This window comes from Microtus pennsylvanicus, chromosome 9 (assembly GCF_037038515.1).
Source record: "Microtus pennsylvanicus isolate mMicPen1 chromosome 9, mMicPen1.hap1, whole genome shotgun sequence".
NCBI lineage: Eukaryota > Metazoa > Chordata > Mammalia > Rodentia > Cricetidae > Microtus > Microtus pennsylvanicus.
In genome coordinates this window covers 26363289-26383141 of record NC_134587.1, presented here as the reverse complement: position 1 = coordinate 26383141, position 19853 = coordinate 26363289, and the positions used below count along the sequence as shown (strand labels likewise).

Sequence of the window (19853 nt, the reverse complement as noted above, 5' to 3'; positions counted from 1 at the left end):
AGGAAAGAAAACCACATAGAATCCAGTTCACCTCAGCTAATCACTGGAACTTTCTTTAAAGAACCCTGTGACATGTGTGCTGATGCAGACCTGTGACCTCAGCTCTAGGGCAGAAGTCTGGAGGCCAGCCTGGAGTACTCAGGAGTCCCAGGCCAGAGTGAGCTGCCTGTTTCAAAAAGCCAAAGCAAGGGCTGCGGACACAGCTCGGTAGTGGAACACTTGCCTAACACGTGCAGGTCCCCAGGGTTGAGCCCCAGCAGCACTGAAGAGCATTAGGTGCATGGGCTTGCTACCGTGAGCCAAGAGCAGACCTCTCCCTGCAGGAATAAGCCTGTACAGAGAAGTAAAGTACCCCGTGGTTCAGGCAGGACTCGGGTAAGATGGTTCAAGAAGAGCTGGCTGCTCTCACACTTACCCACTAGTTACGTTATAAGCAAGAGAAGCATTACGAAGAATGCCATGACTTCTGATACCAGTAGGAGCATTAAGTGCACTGGTCCTGTGGGCTTGATACTTCGAGCCCCAGAGGTGAAGAGAACACAGAAAGGGAGGAAGAGACACAAAGTCGCACTAATGGCCCCTCTTCCTGGAAACGAAGACCCAGCAAAGCATTTGTCATCAGCATCATGAACAGGCTAATGAGAACTTTGCTAAGTTTCCAGTTATAAATAAATCGCCCCATGTTCATAAATATACATCTATACCAACATTTTATTTTTTAAAGTTGTTCTTAACTAAATATTTTTCATGCAATGTATTTTGATCATATTTCCCCTCCCCCAACTCCTTCCAGATCCTTCCACCTCCTTACCCAACCAACTTTATCTCTGCCTCTCTCTCTCTCTCTCTCTCTCTCTCAAAATAATAAAACAAACAAGCAAACAAAAACCCACAAAACAAGCAAAAGACAAAAAAAAAGGTCAAAACTGAACAACATCTACAAAAGAAACAAACAAAAACCAAGGAATTTATATATGTTGGCTCCTGGGCATAGGGCCTGCCCTGGAGTGTGGCTGATACACCCAGTGACAATGGAGTAAAGAAAACTGATTTTCCCATTGCAGGGGGTATCAACTGCAGATAGCATCTTGGTTACGGGTGGGATCCCGTGCCCATTTCCCTGTTCTGGGACTATCTTATACCATTATTTTAACAGTTGCATAATATTCCATTATGTATGTGTGTGCATGTTCACAAGAGAGAGGGAAGAGAAAGGGGAAGAGAAGGGGGTGAAGCAGACAAATACCAGAGTCCCTAAAAAAGGTAGGTGAAGTGGCTAGTAAGCCAGGCATGGTGACTCATGCCTATAATTCTAGCACTTTGAGGCTAAAGTTGAAGGGTAAGAGCCAAGATCATCTTGGGCTACAAAGTGAGTTCCATGCCAATCTGAGGTAGGTAGAGAGTACATGCATAAATAAATAATAAATAAATCAGCAAAGGGTGGCTTAAAATCTATCCAGTACTCAGTGTCTTTGCTACGCAATGGATACTGGTCATATTCATGCCCCACATAAACCAAGTATTAAAATGAAAAGGATTAAAAATTTTTATTTAATTTTACCATTTAAGGTATAGTAGCACTTGTGTATAATTCCAGCACTCTGGAGACTGAGGCAGGGAGATCATGGCCAGCCTGGGAAATCCTATTTGAAAAAGATTGGTAGGATGTCATACATAGGCCGTTCTATGGCTGCTTAAGAGAATAAATCTTATTTTTTGTCTGTTCCTTTTACCTCCTCTTCTATTACAGCAGGATTTCCTGTTCTCTATCGTTATTTCTAGCACATCAAACAGTACCTAAGGCCCGCAGCAGATATCAACACCATCCCGTGAATGAACGAGTGTATGCTGGATGCTCTTCTATAGCCTATGATGCTACAACGTGCTACACAGCTGCAGACGAGAACACAAACTCAAAGAGCTTTAAAGTAACGCTCAACTGGCCCTAGCGGAATCCTAGAGTACCCTGAGCTTTACTGGTAAGCAATTAAGACGGAGCTTCAACAGCAATATCATGTGGCAACAAAAGGCAACAGTACTGGGGTTCTGTGGCTCCAGGTCTGTTTGTGAACTCATGTAGGTGACAAAGTGGAGAAGGCAAGGCCTCAGAGGGCAAAGGACTTCTCATGTATGTTGCATTATCCTCAGGGTGAAGACTAAATCACACATACTACAATAGCCTTCCTCTGCCTAAGAGTTTTACTCACCTAAGCCATGACAGAACCGACCACTCTTCCTTTTTATAATATGCCATGAAGTTTGAATTACTTAAAAATTAAATATTTACCCATATTCTCTTTTGTATGCATATTATTTCTTTCTTACATATAAGTCTGACTTATATGTATACATATTTGTCATATGTATATACATATGAGTTTGACTTATATGTATATTGGTCATATGCAATTCTGAATCTTATTTAGTATAAAGTATAAGCCAGGAATAAAAACTGTCACAAAATTTGTTAAGCAGCTCCAACATTAAGAATCTGTCCTTTCTCAGGGCCAGGCTTGGTGGTGCACACCTGTAATTCCACCACTTGGGAGGCAAAGGCAGGCAGATCTCTGTGAGTTCAAGGCCAGCCTGATCTACAGAGTGAGTTCCAGAACAAGTTCCAAAGCTACAGAGAAACCTTGCCTCAAAAACAAACAAAAAAGTCACCCAATCCCAAAACAATCACACAGAAGCTTAATATTAATTACAAACTGGTTGGCCTATTGCTCAGGCTTATTGATAACTAGCTCCTACTTTTAAATTAACCCATTTCTATTAATTTATGTATCGCCACATGGCTCGTGGCTTTAGCTGTGATCTAGTACATCTTTCTGCTCCGGCAGCTGGGCTGTTACCTCCCCCGACTCTGCCCTTCCTCATCTGAGTTCTCGCTTGTTTGTTCCACTTAAACTTATCCTGCCTGGGTATTTATTGGTCAAACAGCTTTTGTTATTAACGAGAGGAATACAGACTCACAGAGTACAGAAAGACCATCCCACAGAAGAATCTATCCTTTCTCATTTATTTGAAAAGTTAGCACTATCGTTATCTACTTTGTTGACTACCTCTATATATAATACATATGCTGCTCGACAAATCAATAGATCAAGTTTAACCTTGGATCTAACGCATTCTGCTAGAACACAACTTTGCATGATTATTTTTTCATTTTTGGCCATGTGCTACAAACAGGTACAGAGCTTATTCTGATACAGCCCAAAAGCCTACCATAGTACAAAAATACAGAAAGAAAATACTCTTTACTTGATTTGAATCCCATTGGAAATGGAAGTATTCTAATGTGAATATTCCATCAGGCCTAGTTTACTCTGTATAAATATAGGACTCACAATTATTCTTTTTTTCTTTATTTTTTTAATATTTATTTATTTATTATGTATACAATATTCTGTCTGTGTGTATGTCTGCAGGCCAGAAGAGGACACCAGACCTCATTACAGATGGTTGAGAGCCACCATGTGGTTGTCGGAAATTGAACTCAGGACCTTTGGAAGAGCAGGCAGTGCTCTTAACCACTGAGCCATCTCTCCAGCCCCTGACAATTATTCTTTTAAAATGTATAAAATGTGAAGACTTTATAATGGCCTGCCAAAATGGACTTCATTTTCAAGTGAACTAAGTAACATTTAAATTATGTACTTAGGAGTATTTTAAACTCCTGTAAAAATTTTAAATATTATAATTAAAAGCCTTTCTTCTCCAGCATGCCACTCTGCCCAGCACTAGAGCTGCATCTTATATTATCCCAGGTCCAGCGCATAGAGGGAAAGCTCAAAGAGCCCGCCTGGGGACTAAATGCTAACTACCGGAGTTTGGTGGGTGTAAGTCATAACACTTCATCACCAGGCTTTGATTCCTGTACATAGAAAACCTCAAATACACCATGAAAGAGAGCACAAAGAGTCTAACAATATCCTAAGACCAACTCCCTCAACACCAACAAGGAACAAAGTCTCCTCCACACAGCCCATTATGTTCACAGCATGGATTGGAAAAGCATCCAAGTCTATCCATAAAACTTTTAATACAACAGGCTGTATCGGTAATAGAAAACGAACTATATAAAAGAAGAGCTTCGCCAAACAATTCGTCGTTCAGGCTTCTCCTACTGTTTGAAATGAGAATCCATTTTGACTGGTCTTCTCTTCCAACAGGACAAAGGATCTGGTAGAAACCTGCTACTCTACCAAACCGCGCTAGAGTAAGACAGAACGTAGGAGCTGAGCAGTGTGGGAGATGAGAAATACGCTGTGCAATTCTGAGGACTCTGAAGGAGCGATGAAGGAGAAATGGGGACCGAGCCACATGGTGGCCCCAACTTTGTGCACGAACATGCCAAGCCAAGACTAGCCCAAGTGGACAAGTCAAAAGGCAGGAACTGAGAGAAAAGACCTCAAGCACAGGTCCTCAGGAAGGTGGAGCTCCATGAAATTCAGCAGTGATCTAGCAAAGCATACAGTGCTGGGGCTTGTCTGCCTTTAAATCTGAATGCTCTGTCTCACTCCTGTAATTCCTATGTAACTCGCCCTAAATCCAGTATGGCAGGATTTGGAGATGTGGCAAAGTCCCAAGGATGAAGTCCTGGCGCTACAAGGTGAGTGCCTTTTTTTTTTCCCCAGAAGAGTCACTGCAGACTAGAAAACTGCTGTCTGTAACCCAAGGAGAGCTCTCACCAGACATGGCACTTTAACCTTGGACTTGCAGTCCCCAGAACTGAGAAACTAATTTCTACTAAGTTACCCAGACTATGGCATCTTGTTGTGGCAGCCTACTCAATAAGAAAAAGTGAACAGAATACATGATACATTCACAAAAGGCCACTTCTTAAGAGTCCTTTAGAATCTAAATTTCAAAATCAAAATTATGACCAAGATAACAAGACCTTCAAGATGGTCTACTGATATAACTACCTGACAAAAAAATAAACACAATGTTGAACATAATATAAGCAGACATTATGATCACTTCACAGATACAACAGGGGTCAATAAAAGATGTCAGCATAATCCAAAGTAATCATACACATTTCTAAGAACCAAAGCAAAGATGGTTGTAGCATAAATAATAAAAACCCAGAGACAGATATTGGGGTTCACGCTGATCAGAAAAGCAAAGCAGTCAGCCACTAGAGAGAACTTTTACCTGTACCAAATCTTCAGACCAAAAGGGTGAGATCCTGTCTCCACGAATCCTGAGACCCCACACTCCAGTGAGTTCCTGTCTCTTCCCCTTTCTTTGCCCAGCCATATTGTTCCTGACTCTATTTCCCTAGTGCTGGGATTAAAAGTAATTAAAAATGACTCCCACACACTAGAATTAAAGATGTGAACCACCATCACCTGGATCTGTTTCTGGATCAATCTTGTGTAGCCCAGGGTAGCCTTGAACTCACAGAGATCCCTCTGCCTCTATCTCCTGGGATTAAAAGAGTGTGCCACCACTCCCTGGCCTGTATGGCTGACTAGTGTGGCTGCTTTGCTCTCTGATCTTCAGGAAAGCTTTATTTATTAAAACACAAATAATATGCCACTATAGATGGTCGTAATAAGAGTAACTAGCAAGTGTTTGGCAGAAGCCAGAAACATAAAAATGGAATTTCTTTTTTTTTTTTTTTAAATTTATTTATTTATTTATTATGTATACAATATTCTGTCTGTGTGTATGCCTGCAGGCCAGAAGAGGGCACCAGACCCCATTACAGATAGTTGTGAGCCACCATGTGGTTGCCGGGAATTGAACTCAGGACCTTTGGAAGAGCAGACAATGCTCTTAACCGCTGAGCCATCTCTCCAGCCCCAAAAATGGAATTTCTTAACTAAAAAGTAAAGACTATCAACTGAAAAACTCAGTAAGGGCTAGGAATGGAATACAGCTCAGTAGTAGAGCACCTGCATGGCGCATGTGGGGTGCCAACTTCAAATGCCATCGCTACAGAAAACAACAACAAAAAAACAAGTCAACAACAAAAACCCCTCTGACTTAAAAGCAGAGTTAAGAATACAAACACAGAATTAAGAAATATGGATACTGGCTGGGTGGTGGTGGTGCACGCCTTTAATCCCAGCACTCAGGAGGCAGAGGCAGGCGGATCTCTGTGAGTTCGAGGCCAGCCTGGCCTACAGAGCTAGTTCCAGGACAGGCTCCAAAGCCACAGAGAAACCCTGTCTCGAAAAACAAAACAAAAAAAAAGAAAGAAAGAAAGAAATATGGATACTGGTCATTATATTTTTAAAAACAAGTTAGTAATCAGAACCTCAACTGTGCTAACTTTTAAACGAACTGACAAACAACTTAAAACACTGCTGGCAGAGGTAGGTAGACGCATCCAAGTTCAAGGACAGTCTGGTCTATGTAGTGAGTTCAGGCCAGCCAGGGTTACATAATGAGACTGTCTCAAAAACAAAACAAAACCCAACAAACAAACAAACAAACAAACACATCTTATATACTATTAGCTAATAGTTCTGCAGTTTAAAATCCTGCCAAGTTCTCCTAAATTTTATGCCCAGGGTAGCAAACGGCTTACTGCTAGGGTACTGGTATTGCCTAACTAAATCATTATAATTAGATACAAATATATTAGACCAGATGGTAAGGACTGCCTTTACAATAATTCATGGTTTAAATCTTTCATTAAATGAGTATAAACTATTAAAATGGGAAACATTAGACATTATGTACTGTTAGTACTCTTAATGCATTAAATAAAAGATAGGGTCTCAAATAATCTAGGTAGGCCTCAAACTGCTATATTTTTTTAAAAAATATTTATTTATTTATTTATTTATTTATTATGTATACAATATTCTGTCTGTGTATATGCCTGCAGGCCAGAAGAGGGCACCAGACCCCATTACAGATGGTGTGAGCCACCATGTGGTTGCTGGGAATTGAACTCAGGACCTCTAGGAAGAGAGGCAATGCTCTTAACCTCTGAGCCATCTCTCCAGCCCTTCAAACTATACATAGCCAAGGATGACCTTCAGTTTCAATCCTCTAGCTTCCATTTCCCAGGCGGTAGGATCACAGCTGTGCACCACCATACCCAGTCTGTGCAGTCCCGGAGATTGAACCCAGAGCTGTGTGCATATTACAAGTATTTTAACAACTGGGCTAAAACCAAAGCCAAAATACAAAATACCTTATAACCTCCAATCACATGGGTAAGACAAGGATATATATAGAGATAAAAGACAGCTACAGAAAGCAATATAAAATTTTATTATGATTAAAATACATCATATCAAAGTCAGGCATGAAGCCGGGCGATGATGGCGCACGCCTTTAATCCCAGTACTCGGGAGGCAGAGGCAGGCGGATCTCTGTGAGTTCGAGGCCAGCCTGGTTCCAGACAGGAGCTAGTTCCAGGACAGGAACCAAAAGCTACAAAGAAACCCTGTCTTGAAAAATCAAAAAAGGTCAGGCATGGTGGTACACGCCTTTAATCCCAGCACTCTTGATTAAGAGGTAAGCACTGATCAGATTGTTGTGAGTCCCAGGCCAACCAAAGTTACATTGGGTCCTCCTTGTTAGGGTTGGAACTTGGACCCCTCTTTCGATTACATCTGCATCAGCTTTCTGCTGTTGGTGGTTTCCTTCCCGGTTAAGCTTTTCCTTAATTCCTTTTCACAAGGTGGAAGTTTAGCTGGGTGGGGTCATGCCCACTTGCAAGAGGGTATTGCAAGGTGGTGAGGTCAACACCCCTCCAGTCCATTTAGTATCTGTCTTTCTCCTTGGGCACTGGACTTAGTTCTATGACACTTCCTGGTGCTCCTTTTCACTTCCTAGTGCACCTTTTCTCCTCTAACTGAACATTTTGTATTTCTATTTGTCCAGCTGGCTCCTTTTCATTGTGGATCTGCATAAGAGTGATTACCAATAACTACATGACAGGTCAATATTAGGCTATCTTAAAATCTTCAATTTAACTTCAGCCAGGTTTTCTGGGACAGTGCAAAAAGCAATCACATTTGCCAAGATATCACAAGAATTGTCTGTAGGCCACTTACTTATAAGCTCCTTTCTGAAACTGGGCTCATCTGTCAAAATTTACTGCTCTCAGCACCGCTGTCTTTCATACTCCTACTAGGATGGCCATTTACCCACTTAGGCATTCAACCTCTCTTCTAGTCCAAAGTCCAAAGTCCACACTTGGCCAACAAGCAGCTTGGTCAGGCCTATCACAGCAATACCCCAGTCCCTGGTACCAATTCTGTCTTGGTCCCTGTTCTATTACTGTGAAGCGACACCATGTCCAAGGCAATGCTTATACAAGAAAGCATTTAACTGGGCTTCCTTTCAATTTCAGAGAGTTAGTTCATTATCATCATTGCAGGAAGCAAGGCAACATGGAGGAAGGCACTGGAGCAGTAGCTGAGAGCTACATTCTGATCCATACACTGCTCATCCACAACGGGGTGACAACCACACAGGTAGTAAGGAAAGCATATAGGGTTGGGGTAAGGTTCTGCTCTTACAACCTTCTAATTTTATCATTTTTTTTATTTTTTATTTTTTTGGTTTTTCGAGACAGGGTTTCTCTGTGGCTTCGGAACCTGTCCTGGAACTAGCTCTGTAGACCAGGCTGGTCTCGAACTCACAGAGATCCACCTGCCTCTGCCTCCTGAGTGCTGGGATTAAAGGCGTGCGCCAACATCGCCCGGCCAACCTTCTAATTTTATAATCTTTGATGTAACAACATCAGAAGGTGGGACCTTGTGTGGAAGTGTATAAAATTAAGGGTACATTCAACAAATACTGCAACCTTGGAGGAAAAACACAAGCTTTTTATGTGTTAATAAAATAAAAATCAGTAATTTTTATCTTAAAATTTTTCAGAAAAAAATGCAAACAAGTTGTTTCAAATTAAAAACTGAATAGCAGGTGAGAAAGCCGCAGCTGATGGCTTCCACTGAAAACATGTGTCCCTTCTTTGGAAATAGTTCACTATAATTATTTGAAACATTAGAAAAGTGCATCTTAGGGGCTGGGAGATTGCTCAGAGGTTAAGAGCACTGCCTGCTCTTCCAAAGGTCCTGAGTTCAATTCCCAGCAACCACATGGTGGCTCACAACCATCTGTAATGAGATCTGGTGCCCTCTTCTGGCCTGTATACTTAATAAATAAATAAATAAATATTTAAAAAAAAAGAAAAGTGCATCTTTGTGATTTATGAATAAATGGTGTGTGCTTGTGCTGTTAAAATTATTTGGGTTATTAGTATGCAGGCCACGTAATTCTCTCTTTTTTTCTTACTAGGTAACTGAGGATGATGACCCTGAACTTCTCTGCTTCTGCCTTCTGAGTTCACATGCTGAGCGGACAGGCAGGTGCCACCATGTTTAATCTATGCAGTACTGACGGTCAAACCCAGGGCTTTGTATGTGCCAGGGGGAAAAAAAATCACTCTAGCAACTTGAGTTACATCCCCACCCTTAAACCACACAGTTAAGTTTAGGGCTGGAAAGAGAGAACACAGTGGTTAAGAGCACTTGCAGTTCTTCCAGAGAACCCATGACTCACAATGGCACACACTACAGCTCCTGGGGATCAGACAGCTCTTCTGGCCTCTGCATGCATACACCCACCTGGAATCTAATGTATGCCTGTACTTACACATACATACAATTAAGAGATATCTTTTTTAAAAACTAAATTAAAAACAACTCTGTGCACTGTGCATACATTCACAAATGAAATGGTACTAATATAACGGCTTTTCAGCAGTTTGTGTATTAACTCATTTCTTCCTCAGCCAAAAAAAGCATTTCTACTTTGTAGATGGTGAAAATGAGACACAGAGGAGCTACTAGCATAGGTTATACAGCGAAACAGTATAGTGGTGTGGCCTAGCGCATGTACACGTGTGAGGCTCAGGGTTTGCTCGAGACAGGGTCTCTATGTAACCCTGGCTGTGCAGGCACTAAAGGTGTGCACCACCACACCTGACTGAAACACTAATATTAAACTAACTTCTGCATACATACAATTTTTGTTCAAAATTGCTAAATAGTAAGTTCTTTCCAAGTTAGCTTTCAAATTTTTTACATATAAACATCCTAAAAATGCTGGATAGGACAAATCCTACAAACACAGAATTGAGTAAAATACCACGATTAACTTCACTTACTTCTCACCTCGAAATACAGTATTCAGTATTCTTGATGCTGGGCAGAAGATGGATCAAGTGGGTGAAGGGCTTCACACACATGCACACACACACAGAGACACACACACACTGGGGAGGTAGAGACAGGAAGATCTCTGAGGCGTGCTGTGCAGACAGCATAGCCTAATCCATGAGCTCCACGTCCAGTGAGAAGCTTTGCCTCCGGCGGGACGGTAGTGGCGCAATTCAAAGAGGCTGAGGCTCCTTCCTCTGTTGGCTCTAGCTTGTGTCAAGGTGACACACAAAACCAGACAGTACATCTTGCTTGCTCTGCTGGTTCTTCCTTTCGCTGGCTATGTCAACACCTTTCTTTCTTCTTCTTCCTCCTCCTTTTTTTTTTTTTTTTGAGACAAGTTCTAATCACACAACCCTGGCTGACCTAGAACTCACTATATAGATGAGGCTAGTCTTTTTTTTTTTTTTTTGGTTTTTTAGTCTTAAATTCAAGAGATCCACCTGCTTCTGCTTCCTGTGTCCTGGTACTAAGGCATCCTCCACCACATCCAGTGACCAACATTTTTTTTCCCATGGGGGACACTAAGGAGTTTGGCATATAGGAGAAAAAGCGGGGGAAATCAAAAGTCATTTTCTTGTCTTTTAAAATTAAATCACTTAAGATCAAAAAGAATCCAGAGGCAGATCTCCTATTCATGAAGATTCACTGACATTTGGGCTAATTCTGCTAAAAATGCATTCTGTAATACTCTTAGGTGAGGACCCGAGAAAATAAATATGATCATTTCTATATCCAGCACTTAGGAGACATGAACATCAAGAGTTTAAGGCTAGCCTCAACTACACAGCAGTTTGAAACCAGCCTGAGAGTACATGAGACCCTATCTCAAGAAACCAAATAAACAGCGTTCTCCTTTCCCCATGTAAGCTCCAGGGATGCAACTCAGGTCAACAGGCTTGGTGGCAAACACCTTTACCAGCTGAGCCACCTCACTGTCCATATAGTCCTTATTTAATTTTTGGAGGGGACACATCATTGCTGTATTGCGGCCTGGGCTAGCCCTGAACTCATGGGTTAAATATAAATAGTCTTCCTGCCTCAACTTCCTGAGTACCAGGATTAGAGTACGTGTCACAGTATACATTCCCTAACGCATTTCATCATTACAGAGGAAGCTGAAGTGGTACCCATTTGGTATTGCCTATACATTCTTTCCCCTTAGCCTTTCTTTAATTTACTTTGTTGGTTTTAGTTGTTTGAGATTTATTTGATGTGTATGAGTGTTTTGCTTGCATGTTTGTGTGTGTACTGCTTGCATGCCTGATGCCTTTGAAGATCAGAAGATCCCTTGGAACCAGAGTTAGGGATGCTTGTGAACCACCATGTGGTTGTGGGAACTGAACGTGGTACCCATCTATAATCCCAGAAGCCAGGAGGGTAAGTCAGAGAATCCAAAGTCTGAAGTCAGCCTAGGCTACACTGCAGGACCCAGTTTCGAAATAAATGAAATTATAGGGGCTGGAGAGATGGCTCCGAGGTTAAGAGCATTGCCTGCTCTTCCAAAGGTCCTGAGTTTAATTCCCAGTAACCACATGGTGGCTCACAACCATCTGTAATGGGGTCTGGTGCCCTCTTCTGGCCTGCAGGCATACACACAGACAGAATATTGTATACATAATAAATAAATAAACATTAAAAATAAATAAATGAAATTATATTAAACATGCCAGGCACAGTGGTACATGCCTATAATCTCAGTTACTTGGGAGGCTTAAGCAAGAAGATAGTGAGTCTGAGGTCAGTCTAAGCAACATTGTAAGCCCCTGCCTCAAAACACACCCTGCTGCTGCTGCCTCCCTCTTCCCGAATTCTGGGCATCATGGCACTGACCTACAGTCCCAGCACTCAGAAAGATCACTGGACCCTGAAATTCAAAGCTAGCCTATGCTAAAACACAATGAGACGACATGTCAAAATTTAAAAACCTTTACCAGTATTGCTTCCTTCAAGCCTTTTCCGTTTGGCAGGACTGTGCACCAAACACAGGACATGATTCTGCTAAGAAAGCAGTATCTACTGGGTCATAACCCCATGACCACGCCTTCTTAAATGTCACAACCAGTAAACAGCCCCTGAGTTGCAGCAACTGCCAGTCCCGGCAAGAACTACATTACAAGATACTCCATTTTCAACATCCCTTCACTGCAAATCGAATGAAGGCCTCCGGAGACTAGCAGTGCTAGCTGAGAGGTCTCTACAGTTAAAGGGCTGTTTCCATGAGACAGTATAGGGAAGCAGGTGCTTGTCCTTCACACATTCACTGGCAGTTACACCAAGAAAATGTTAAGGCAGTTTACAAAGAAGCAATATTTACAATGCCTGGAAGAGCCGAAGATGCCAGTGGACAAGGTGAAACTCAGTCTTAAAACAGAAAGGATGAGCCGGGCGGTGGCAGCACACGCCTTTAATCCCAGCACTCAGGAGGGAGAGACAGGCAGATCTCTGTGAGTCTGAGGCTAGCCTGATCTACAGAACGAGTGCCAGGACAAGTTCCCAAGCTACAGAGAGACACCCTATCTCGAAAAACCAAAAAACAAAACAAAATACACAAACAAACAAACACCAGAAAGGATGAGTAGGGTGAAGATTATCGCACACTTGGGAAGGAGCAAGAGAGGATGGTTGCAAATTTAAGGCTACTCTCCAGTTCCAGGCTATCCTGGGATTCACAAGATCCTATCTCCAAACAACAAAATATGGGGGCTGGAGAGATGGCTCGGGTTTAAGAGCATGGGTTATTCTTGCAGAGGAACCAAGTTCAATTCCCACAACCACATGGTGGTTCACAAGCATCCCTAACTCTGGTTCCAAGGGATCTTCTGATCTTCAAAGGCATCAGGCATGCAAGCAGTACACACACAAACATGCAAGCAAAACACTCATACACATCAAATAAATCTCAAACAACTAAAACCAACAAAGTAAATTAAAGAAAGGCTAAGGGGAAAGAATGTATAGGCAATTCCAAATGTCTCCTTTCCAGTACAATGCTTGTTTTAGCAAAGGAAGCTGACAACGTTGGTTAACACTTGTGGTAAATTTAGGAAAGGAATTGTAAGCCATGCTACAATCAAAATCTTTGTTACTTGGGGCTGGAGAGATGTTCAGAAGTTAAGTACACTACTAGGCTGGTCAGTGGTAGCAGGTGCCTTTGATCCTAGCACTCAGGAGGCAGAAGGGGATCTCTGTGAGTTCAAGGCCACCCTAGTCTACACAGTGAATTCCAGGACAGCCAGAGCTACACAGTGAGACCCTATTTTTTAAAAAAAATTACATAATTAAAAAATAAAAACAAGCCAGGCGGTGGTGGGGCATGCCTTTAATCCCAGCATTTAGGAGGCAGAGGCAGGTGGATCTCTGTGAGTTCGAGGCCAGCCTGGTCTACAAGAGCTAGTTCCAGGACAGGAACCAAAAAGCTACGGAGAAACCCTGTCTCGAAAATTCAAAAAAAAATAAAAAAAATAAAAACAAAAACGAAGTGTACACAAAGAAACCCTGTCTCAAAAAAACAAAAAAAGAAAAAGAAAACACATGAAAATATATATAGTGTACTTCTATATGTAATATATACATTTACAACTAATTTAAATGTATATAAATGTATATAGTGTGCTTCTATATGTAATATATACATTTACAACTAATTTAAAAATAGAAATTTCTTTTTTTGAGAGTATTTAACTCTGAAGGGAGAAGAATGGCAAAAGCGGCTGCTAAGAATACATTCCACAGTGTTGTGAATGTTCTCTTCTTTAGAAAGCTCAAACGTGTCCTGGTAGTGGAAACTGACAGAATTGGGTGGCTGGCAGGGGTGGAGTTCATGCTGCGTTTTATACATATGCTCAAAATAGTTGACATTTTAAAGAAAACTTCAAAGATATTAATTAAACTTTCAAAATATCTGAAAGTACTAGCATTTCTGGAACCATGCAAACAAAATAAGGTACGGAAAAAATACAATGTCACAACAACAACAACAAAAAGCCATATTCACCCATAACCAAAATGTTTTTTAAAAAATTACAAAAATTATAATAACCATATGTTCAAAGACTAAATTAAATGTTATAAATTTGACTGTACAAAATCCATCTGTATTACTGAAATGCTTCTATTTTTACACTGAGATTTCTTACTAATTTTTACTGAGATAAAACTGCCTGATTGTAAGCCTTAAATTCCTTTTGGTCAAGTCTTATAACAACAAAAATAAAAAAAGGGACATTCACACATGAACCCGCCTTCTCAGTTTTCTGGAGTAAATCAAAACTCAGCTTTGTGGGCACAAATGTCTTTATGAATGAATGGAGATGGCCTATAAAAGACAAATACCTACAGTCAGATACGACAGCATACACCTGAATACCCAGCACTCAGAAAGCCAAGGCCGGATCTCAAACTCAAGGCCAGCCTCGGCTACCTGAGAGTGTCTGAGCAGATCAGGACACGTAGTGTGGTCCCATCTCAAGAGTAAAATAAATTAAGCGCAGATAAATAGCTGCCTCACAGCCTAATGGCCGAAGTTCAAACTCTGTAAACCATGTATAGAGCCAGATGCAGTGGTCTAGACCTAGCAATCCTGCGAAAAATTGTTCCAGGATGCTCACTGGCCAGCTAGAACACAGCAAGGAAGCAAGAGACCTGATTCAACAAGGAAGTGCCTTGTTGCTACATGGTCCGCATGGCACATGCACACCCAAACACACAATAATATGTAAACTTTTAAAATGGCACAAACAATTAGCAAGAGATGATAAATAGTCCAGAGCACAGACTATCAGACAAAAAGGTGCCTGGTTTGAGCAAAGAGGAAAGAGGACACCAACAAGCACTGGGGTAGGGGCATAAAACAGCCAAGCAATGACTCTGCACCTAAGCTAACAACCTGCTACTGAATACAAACAAATAGCGCACACCCACCCTTCTAATTCAAGCAGCCTCTAAAGTAAGCTGTATATCAAATTCCTCTACTCCTGTGTCTTCTCAGTATTTTCTTCCCTGTATTGCCCTTTTCCTTTCCACCTTGGCTTTCTGTTCCAGGATTTTCTTATTTATTTGTTTGTTTGCTGCAGTCTTTCTCCAGTTTTAGCCTGGTGAGGTGGATGCTCACACGGACAGTTGGGCCATTAGCCTTTTCCCTGTACCCATTCAATGGAGACGGCCTATTTCTTCCTGTACACCTGGACCACTCTGCCTCTCTGGACCTCTGTACTGTCCTCATACAACCTGAACTCCATCATCCCTTCACTGCGCACAGACCAACCATTATACTTCTGTCTCAGCTCTTCGGAAAGGGAGAAAACATCATCTTCCTCCGAATGTGAGAAGATAAACTGAAATGCCTTTTTCAGTTCTTGCTTCAGTAAGAAATCACAAAGGGGTTGAACTTCTTTTTGACAGCTGCCTCTCCAGAGACTGTTGCAGACAGGAAGAGGTCTGCATGCCAGTATCTTTTCCCTCTAACAGAAGCCCCCCATCTGCCCACCGCAGCCTCCGTGTTTACTTGCTCCTTGGAAACGCTCCAGTTCACGTCTTATTGGACAGAGTCTAAGAGGGGCATGCTTCCTACTGAAGACATGATGTCAGGAGAATGAGGGAGGGAAAGAACAAGGGTGACCTTTACCCCGGGAACTGCCTACCTGACACTATTGCTTGTCCTGGCGTCACAGATGATAATAACTTTTATGCCATCTTACATATTCCTCAGGCTTCCACACTGCATTAATCACAGCACAGAACAACTATCTACTTGAGCATGCATCCTTCCTCATTCTTGAGTGTCTTGGGAGCAAGAACCCAGGATAGTTATTCAATTTGTCTCTATGGAACTTAACATGATGCCTGATACACAGGGATCACCCCAGGAATCTTTGGTGAATAAAGTGAACATGGGGGGCTGGAGAGATGGCTCAGTGGTTAAGAGCACTGCCTGCTCTTCCCAAGGTCCTGAGTTCAAGTCCCGCAACCACATGGTGGCTCATCTGTAATGAGGTCTGATGCCCTCTTCTGGCCTGCAGACATACACACAGACAGAATATTGTATACATAATAAATAAATATTTTTAAAAAAGTGAACACGGGTGAGAGAGAGCAAGGAAGAGAAAAGAGAAATAAAAGTAATGCTGAAAAGAGGCGGGCACTGGTGGGGCACGACTTTAAACCCAGCACTCTGGAGGCAGAGACAGGCGGATCTTTGTGAGTTCAAGGCCAGCCTGGTCTAAGAAGTGAGTTCCAGGACAGCCAGGGCTACACAGAGAAACTCTGTCTTAAAAAATAAATAAATAAAAAAGCGACACTGTAAAGGAACTGTAATGCTCAAGGCACATAATGCCTTGCTTTGTATTATTTCACATTAAGAGTCCTTAAGGTCTGAAAAATAAAACATAATTTTCCTCTGATGTAAGTTTCTGACCAATTTGAGCTCCTCGAATTTCATTCCATTTTTTTCTAGTTGCATTCATCTGTTTAAGTAGGCCTCCACCAAATCCACTCTTTCACCCTTGACATCTTGGAAACTGAATTCAGTCATGGACGAATGGATAAACACTACAAGTTCTGGTTGACATAGCCCATGAAATAATCTACACAGATTCTCTCTCTCTCTCTCTCTCTCTCTCTCTCTCTCTCTCTCTCTCTTTTTCTCCCTCTCTCTCTCAAGATGCGAGCCTAAGAAAACTACACTATGCTGTGATGCAAGGATTTCAGAAACCACTGAGGGAAAAGTTTAGAAAAATAAACTGGGCCGAGCAACCCAGACTACAGCTACCAGACAAGTTTTCAATTTGAAAACATCGGGCTTCTAGGAAATGATTCCTTGAAAAGAGAGCTCACAGCTTTTTATATTTTAAGTACTCAGTGTTAGGCTGGAGCTCAGTTAAGGGCACTCCCTGCTCTTCCAGCACCCAGATGGTGGCTCAAAACCCTCTGTAACACCAATTCCAGGTGACCTGACATGGCCTTCTGGCCTCCTCAGGCACAGCACACAAGTGACGAATATAACATGCAGACAAAACACCCACACACATAACGAAAGAAAAAATAAAATAACCTCTCCTGTTTTGCTTTTTCTGACTCATTTCATTAGAGCAAAATGAAAGCATTCACAGCAAGAAGTACAGGTCCCAAGCCTGGGGGAGGCCCGGGCCTGGAATCCCAGAATTCTACAAGCTAAGACGGAGATTTGGGGAATTTGAAGCCAGCATGGACTATACACAGACTCTACTGTGTCAAAACTGAATTAATTCAATAAAAGTTAAAAAGTGCAATTCCTCACATAGGTAATGTAACAAAAGAATGATTAATTATTCCAAAACACAGACTAATCCTCAACACGCTTCCTATATAATTAGACTCTCATATACATGAACATGACTTTGAGAGTTACAAAACAAAATGAGGCACTTTCTAGACTTCTCTTAACCAGGACATTTCAACTGAACTGGTGGCTCACTGCTCAAATATGTAGCATTTTGTTTGATTCAAAATACCTAAATCCTATAACGTCGCTAGGAGCCTCTTAACTACTGTTTCAAGAACGCTGGCAGCCAGTTTGCTTTTACTGTTAAGTTGTACCCCGTCCATCTTTTTCTCATTCAGAAAAGACCTGACTAACGTTGACTCCAACAAATACTGATTGTTCTGGGCTATTTACAGAGTCTACGAGTTTTCCTGTTCATTCTCTGAGACTAGATCTCGCAGCACCTTCAAAACAGTCAATAAATACAGCTGAAACTGCAACTATCATTGCTTGAATGTGTGTGTGCAGACGGAAGCGACGAGAGTTAACCCTGTTAAGTCCAGGTCTCTAGTTCGGGACTGCCCCTAGGCAGCAGGGTGGTCACCGCTGCACCTTCAACCAGGGGGAAGGGTGTAAACCAGCTCTGGAGAAAGCAGGAAGTTTGTATCAGCAACTTGAGCCTCCAGCGAACTTGGCTTTTCCCCACTCCTGCTCTGGGTGACGGGAACAGCCCAGCTAGGTACCCCAACCTCCGACAGGTAGGAGGTGGCCCGGCTAGCGACGCGCCGAGGCTGGCCCCCGCCGTCGAGAGCGGCGCCGCCCCTTCGCTCTCCACCAGGTTTCCCAGGCACTGGGGCCGCGGCCCACTTTTCCCTACACGGAGGACTCCGGGCACCGCACTCACCCACGTCTTGCTCGAACGGGTTGGCACTGAACAGAGGCATGGCGCCGGCATCCGAAGTTGAATCGCGACGGTACGGCAGGGCTCCTATTGCTCCCGCTGAGCGACCGGCGGCGGCTTCCTAGACGGCTCGCCGGGCCGTGCCCTCACTTCCGCCTCCGCGCCTGCCCCGCGCGCGCCTGTGCGCCCCGAGCCTGGCCGTCCTCCGCTCCAGCGCCGCCGGCGGGGCCGCACGAGGCTTAGCCGAGCACAAGCACCCCGCAGTTCCCTCATCGCCCACCTACTAACGTGGCAAACCCTGGCCCGACGCCTGCTCAGGCCCGGCGGCAGCCACGGTCACCTTTCCACGGCGAGGACCCGGGCGAGCCACGGGGGCGGGGGAAGCTTCGAGGCCGGAAGTTGTCGCAGCTGGAGACGCCGGTGGCCGGCGAGTTGGCTGAGTCCCGGAGGCGAGGCCGGGTGCGCGGTCCCAGGATGTGGTTCCCTTTGCGCCAGACTATGACAGTGGCTCCTCTGTCATGCGAATACTTCGGTTACCAACCAGGTCACGTCTTGGCCATCAGGACCCCGCGCGTGCGGCGCGTCTCGGTTGCTATGGAAACGGAACCGCCGGCCTATGGGAGGCGTTGAGAATCTGTCGATTGACGGCTGTGTTGCTTGCTGTTCGTTGGATTCTTCGGTTAACCAAGCCGAAATAGTCACTCGGGAAAGCGATCGCGGGGAGATGCTTTGCTTCTCATCTCTCCTATATGAAAATAAAGTTTGGAGGATGGAATACAAATTCGAGTGAAGGAGGTGGAGAGATGACTCATCCCTTCAGAGCGCTTGTTGGCAAAGTTCTAGTATCGGCGGGGCGGGGCGGGTGGGGAAGTGGGGACAAGGGTAAAACAGCCGGTAACTGAGTTCCAGAGAACTTGACACCCTCTTCTGGCCTTGGTTGGCATTTACACTCACGTTCACACACCCACATTCAGAAACATAATTACACATTCTTCTGCTGGGAGTTGTGGCGCATTCCATTAAATCCAGCACTCTGGAGGCAAGAGGCAGATGGATCTAAGTAATCCCCAAAGATGAGTGAAAGTACACTCTTGCTTTTGGCTTGCTCAAGTTTTATAGGTTTTATAGTGCAAAAACATTTATGATTTGATTGTTATTAAGAGTCATAAACTCGGGTTCCCGTAGAATCCAGCCAGGCCTTTAAATGAATGTCATTGTGCAAACCCCCTTCCTGCAAAACATGCCCCGTACTTCTCTACCCTGCTTTATATGTTGTTCTTATCATTTATTCTCTAACGAACAACTAATTGTGATACCTGTCTCTTTTGATTAGAATATATCCATGAATTTTGATCTCTACTGTGAACCCAGGGTCTTAAAAACAGTATCTGGAAAAGTAGGTGGTCAGTAAATACTTCTAGAATGTAGCCCTATTTTTGAATTGAAAAACACATCTCTAAAGCTGGCGCCTTGAGCCAATGAAATAGCTCAGCAGTAACAGCCCTTCCAGCCT

At 43.0% G+C, this 19853-nt stretch overlaps 1 protein-coding gene across 1 annotated transcript in view; it reads right to left on the bottom strand.

Moving 5' to 3' along the window:
- The window catches only part of Stam2 (signal transducing adaptor molecule 2), a 49941-nt gene extending 31440 nt beyond the window's left edge, over window positions 1-18501 (bottom strand). The window contains exon 1 of the mRNA XM_075985213.1: window positions 18344-18501. Within this exon, the coding sequence (XP_075841328.1) occupies window positions 18344-18383 (40 nt within the window). The 5' untranslated portion in view covers window positions 18384-18501. The remainder of the gene's footprint in view (window positions 1-18343) is intronic.
- Between the last annotated feature and the right edge of the window lie 1352 nt (window positions 18502-19853).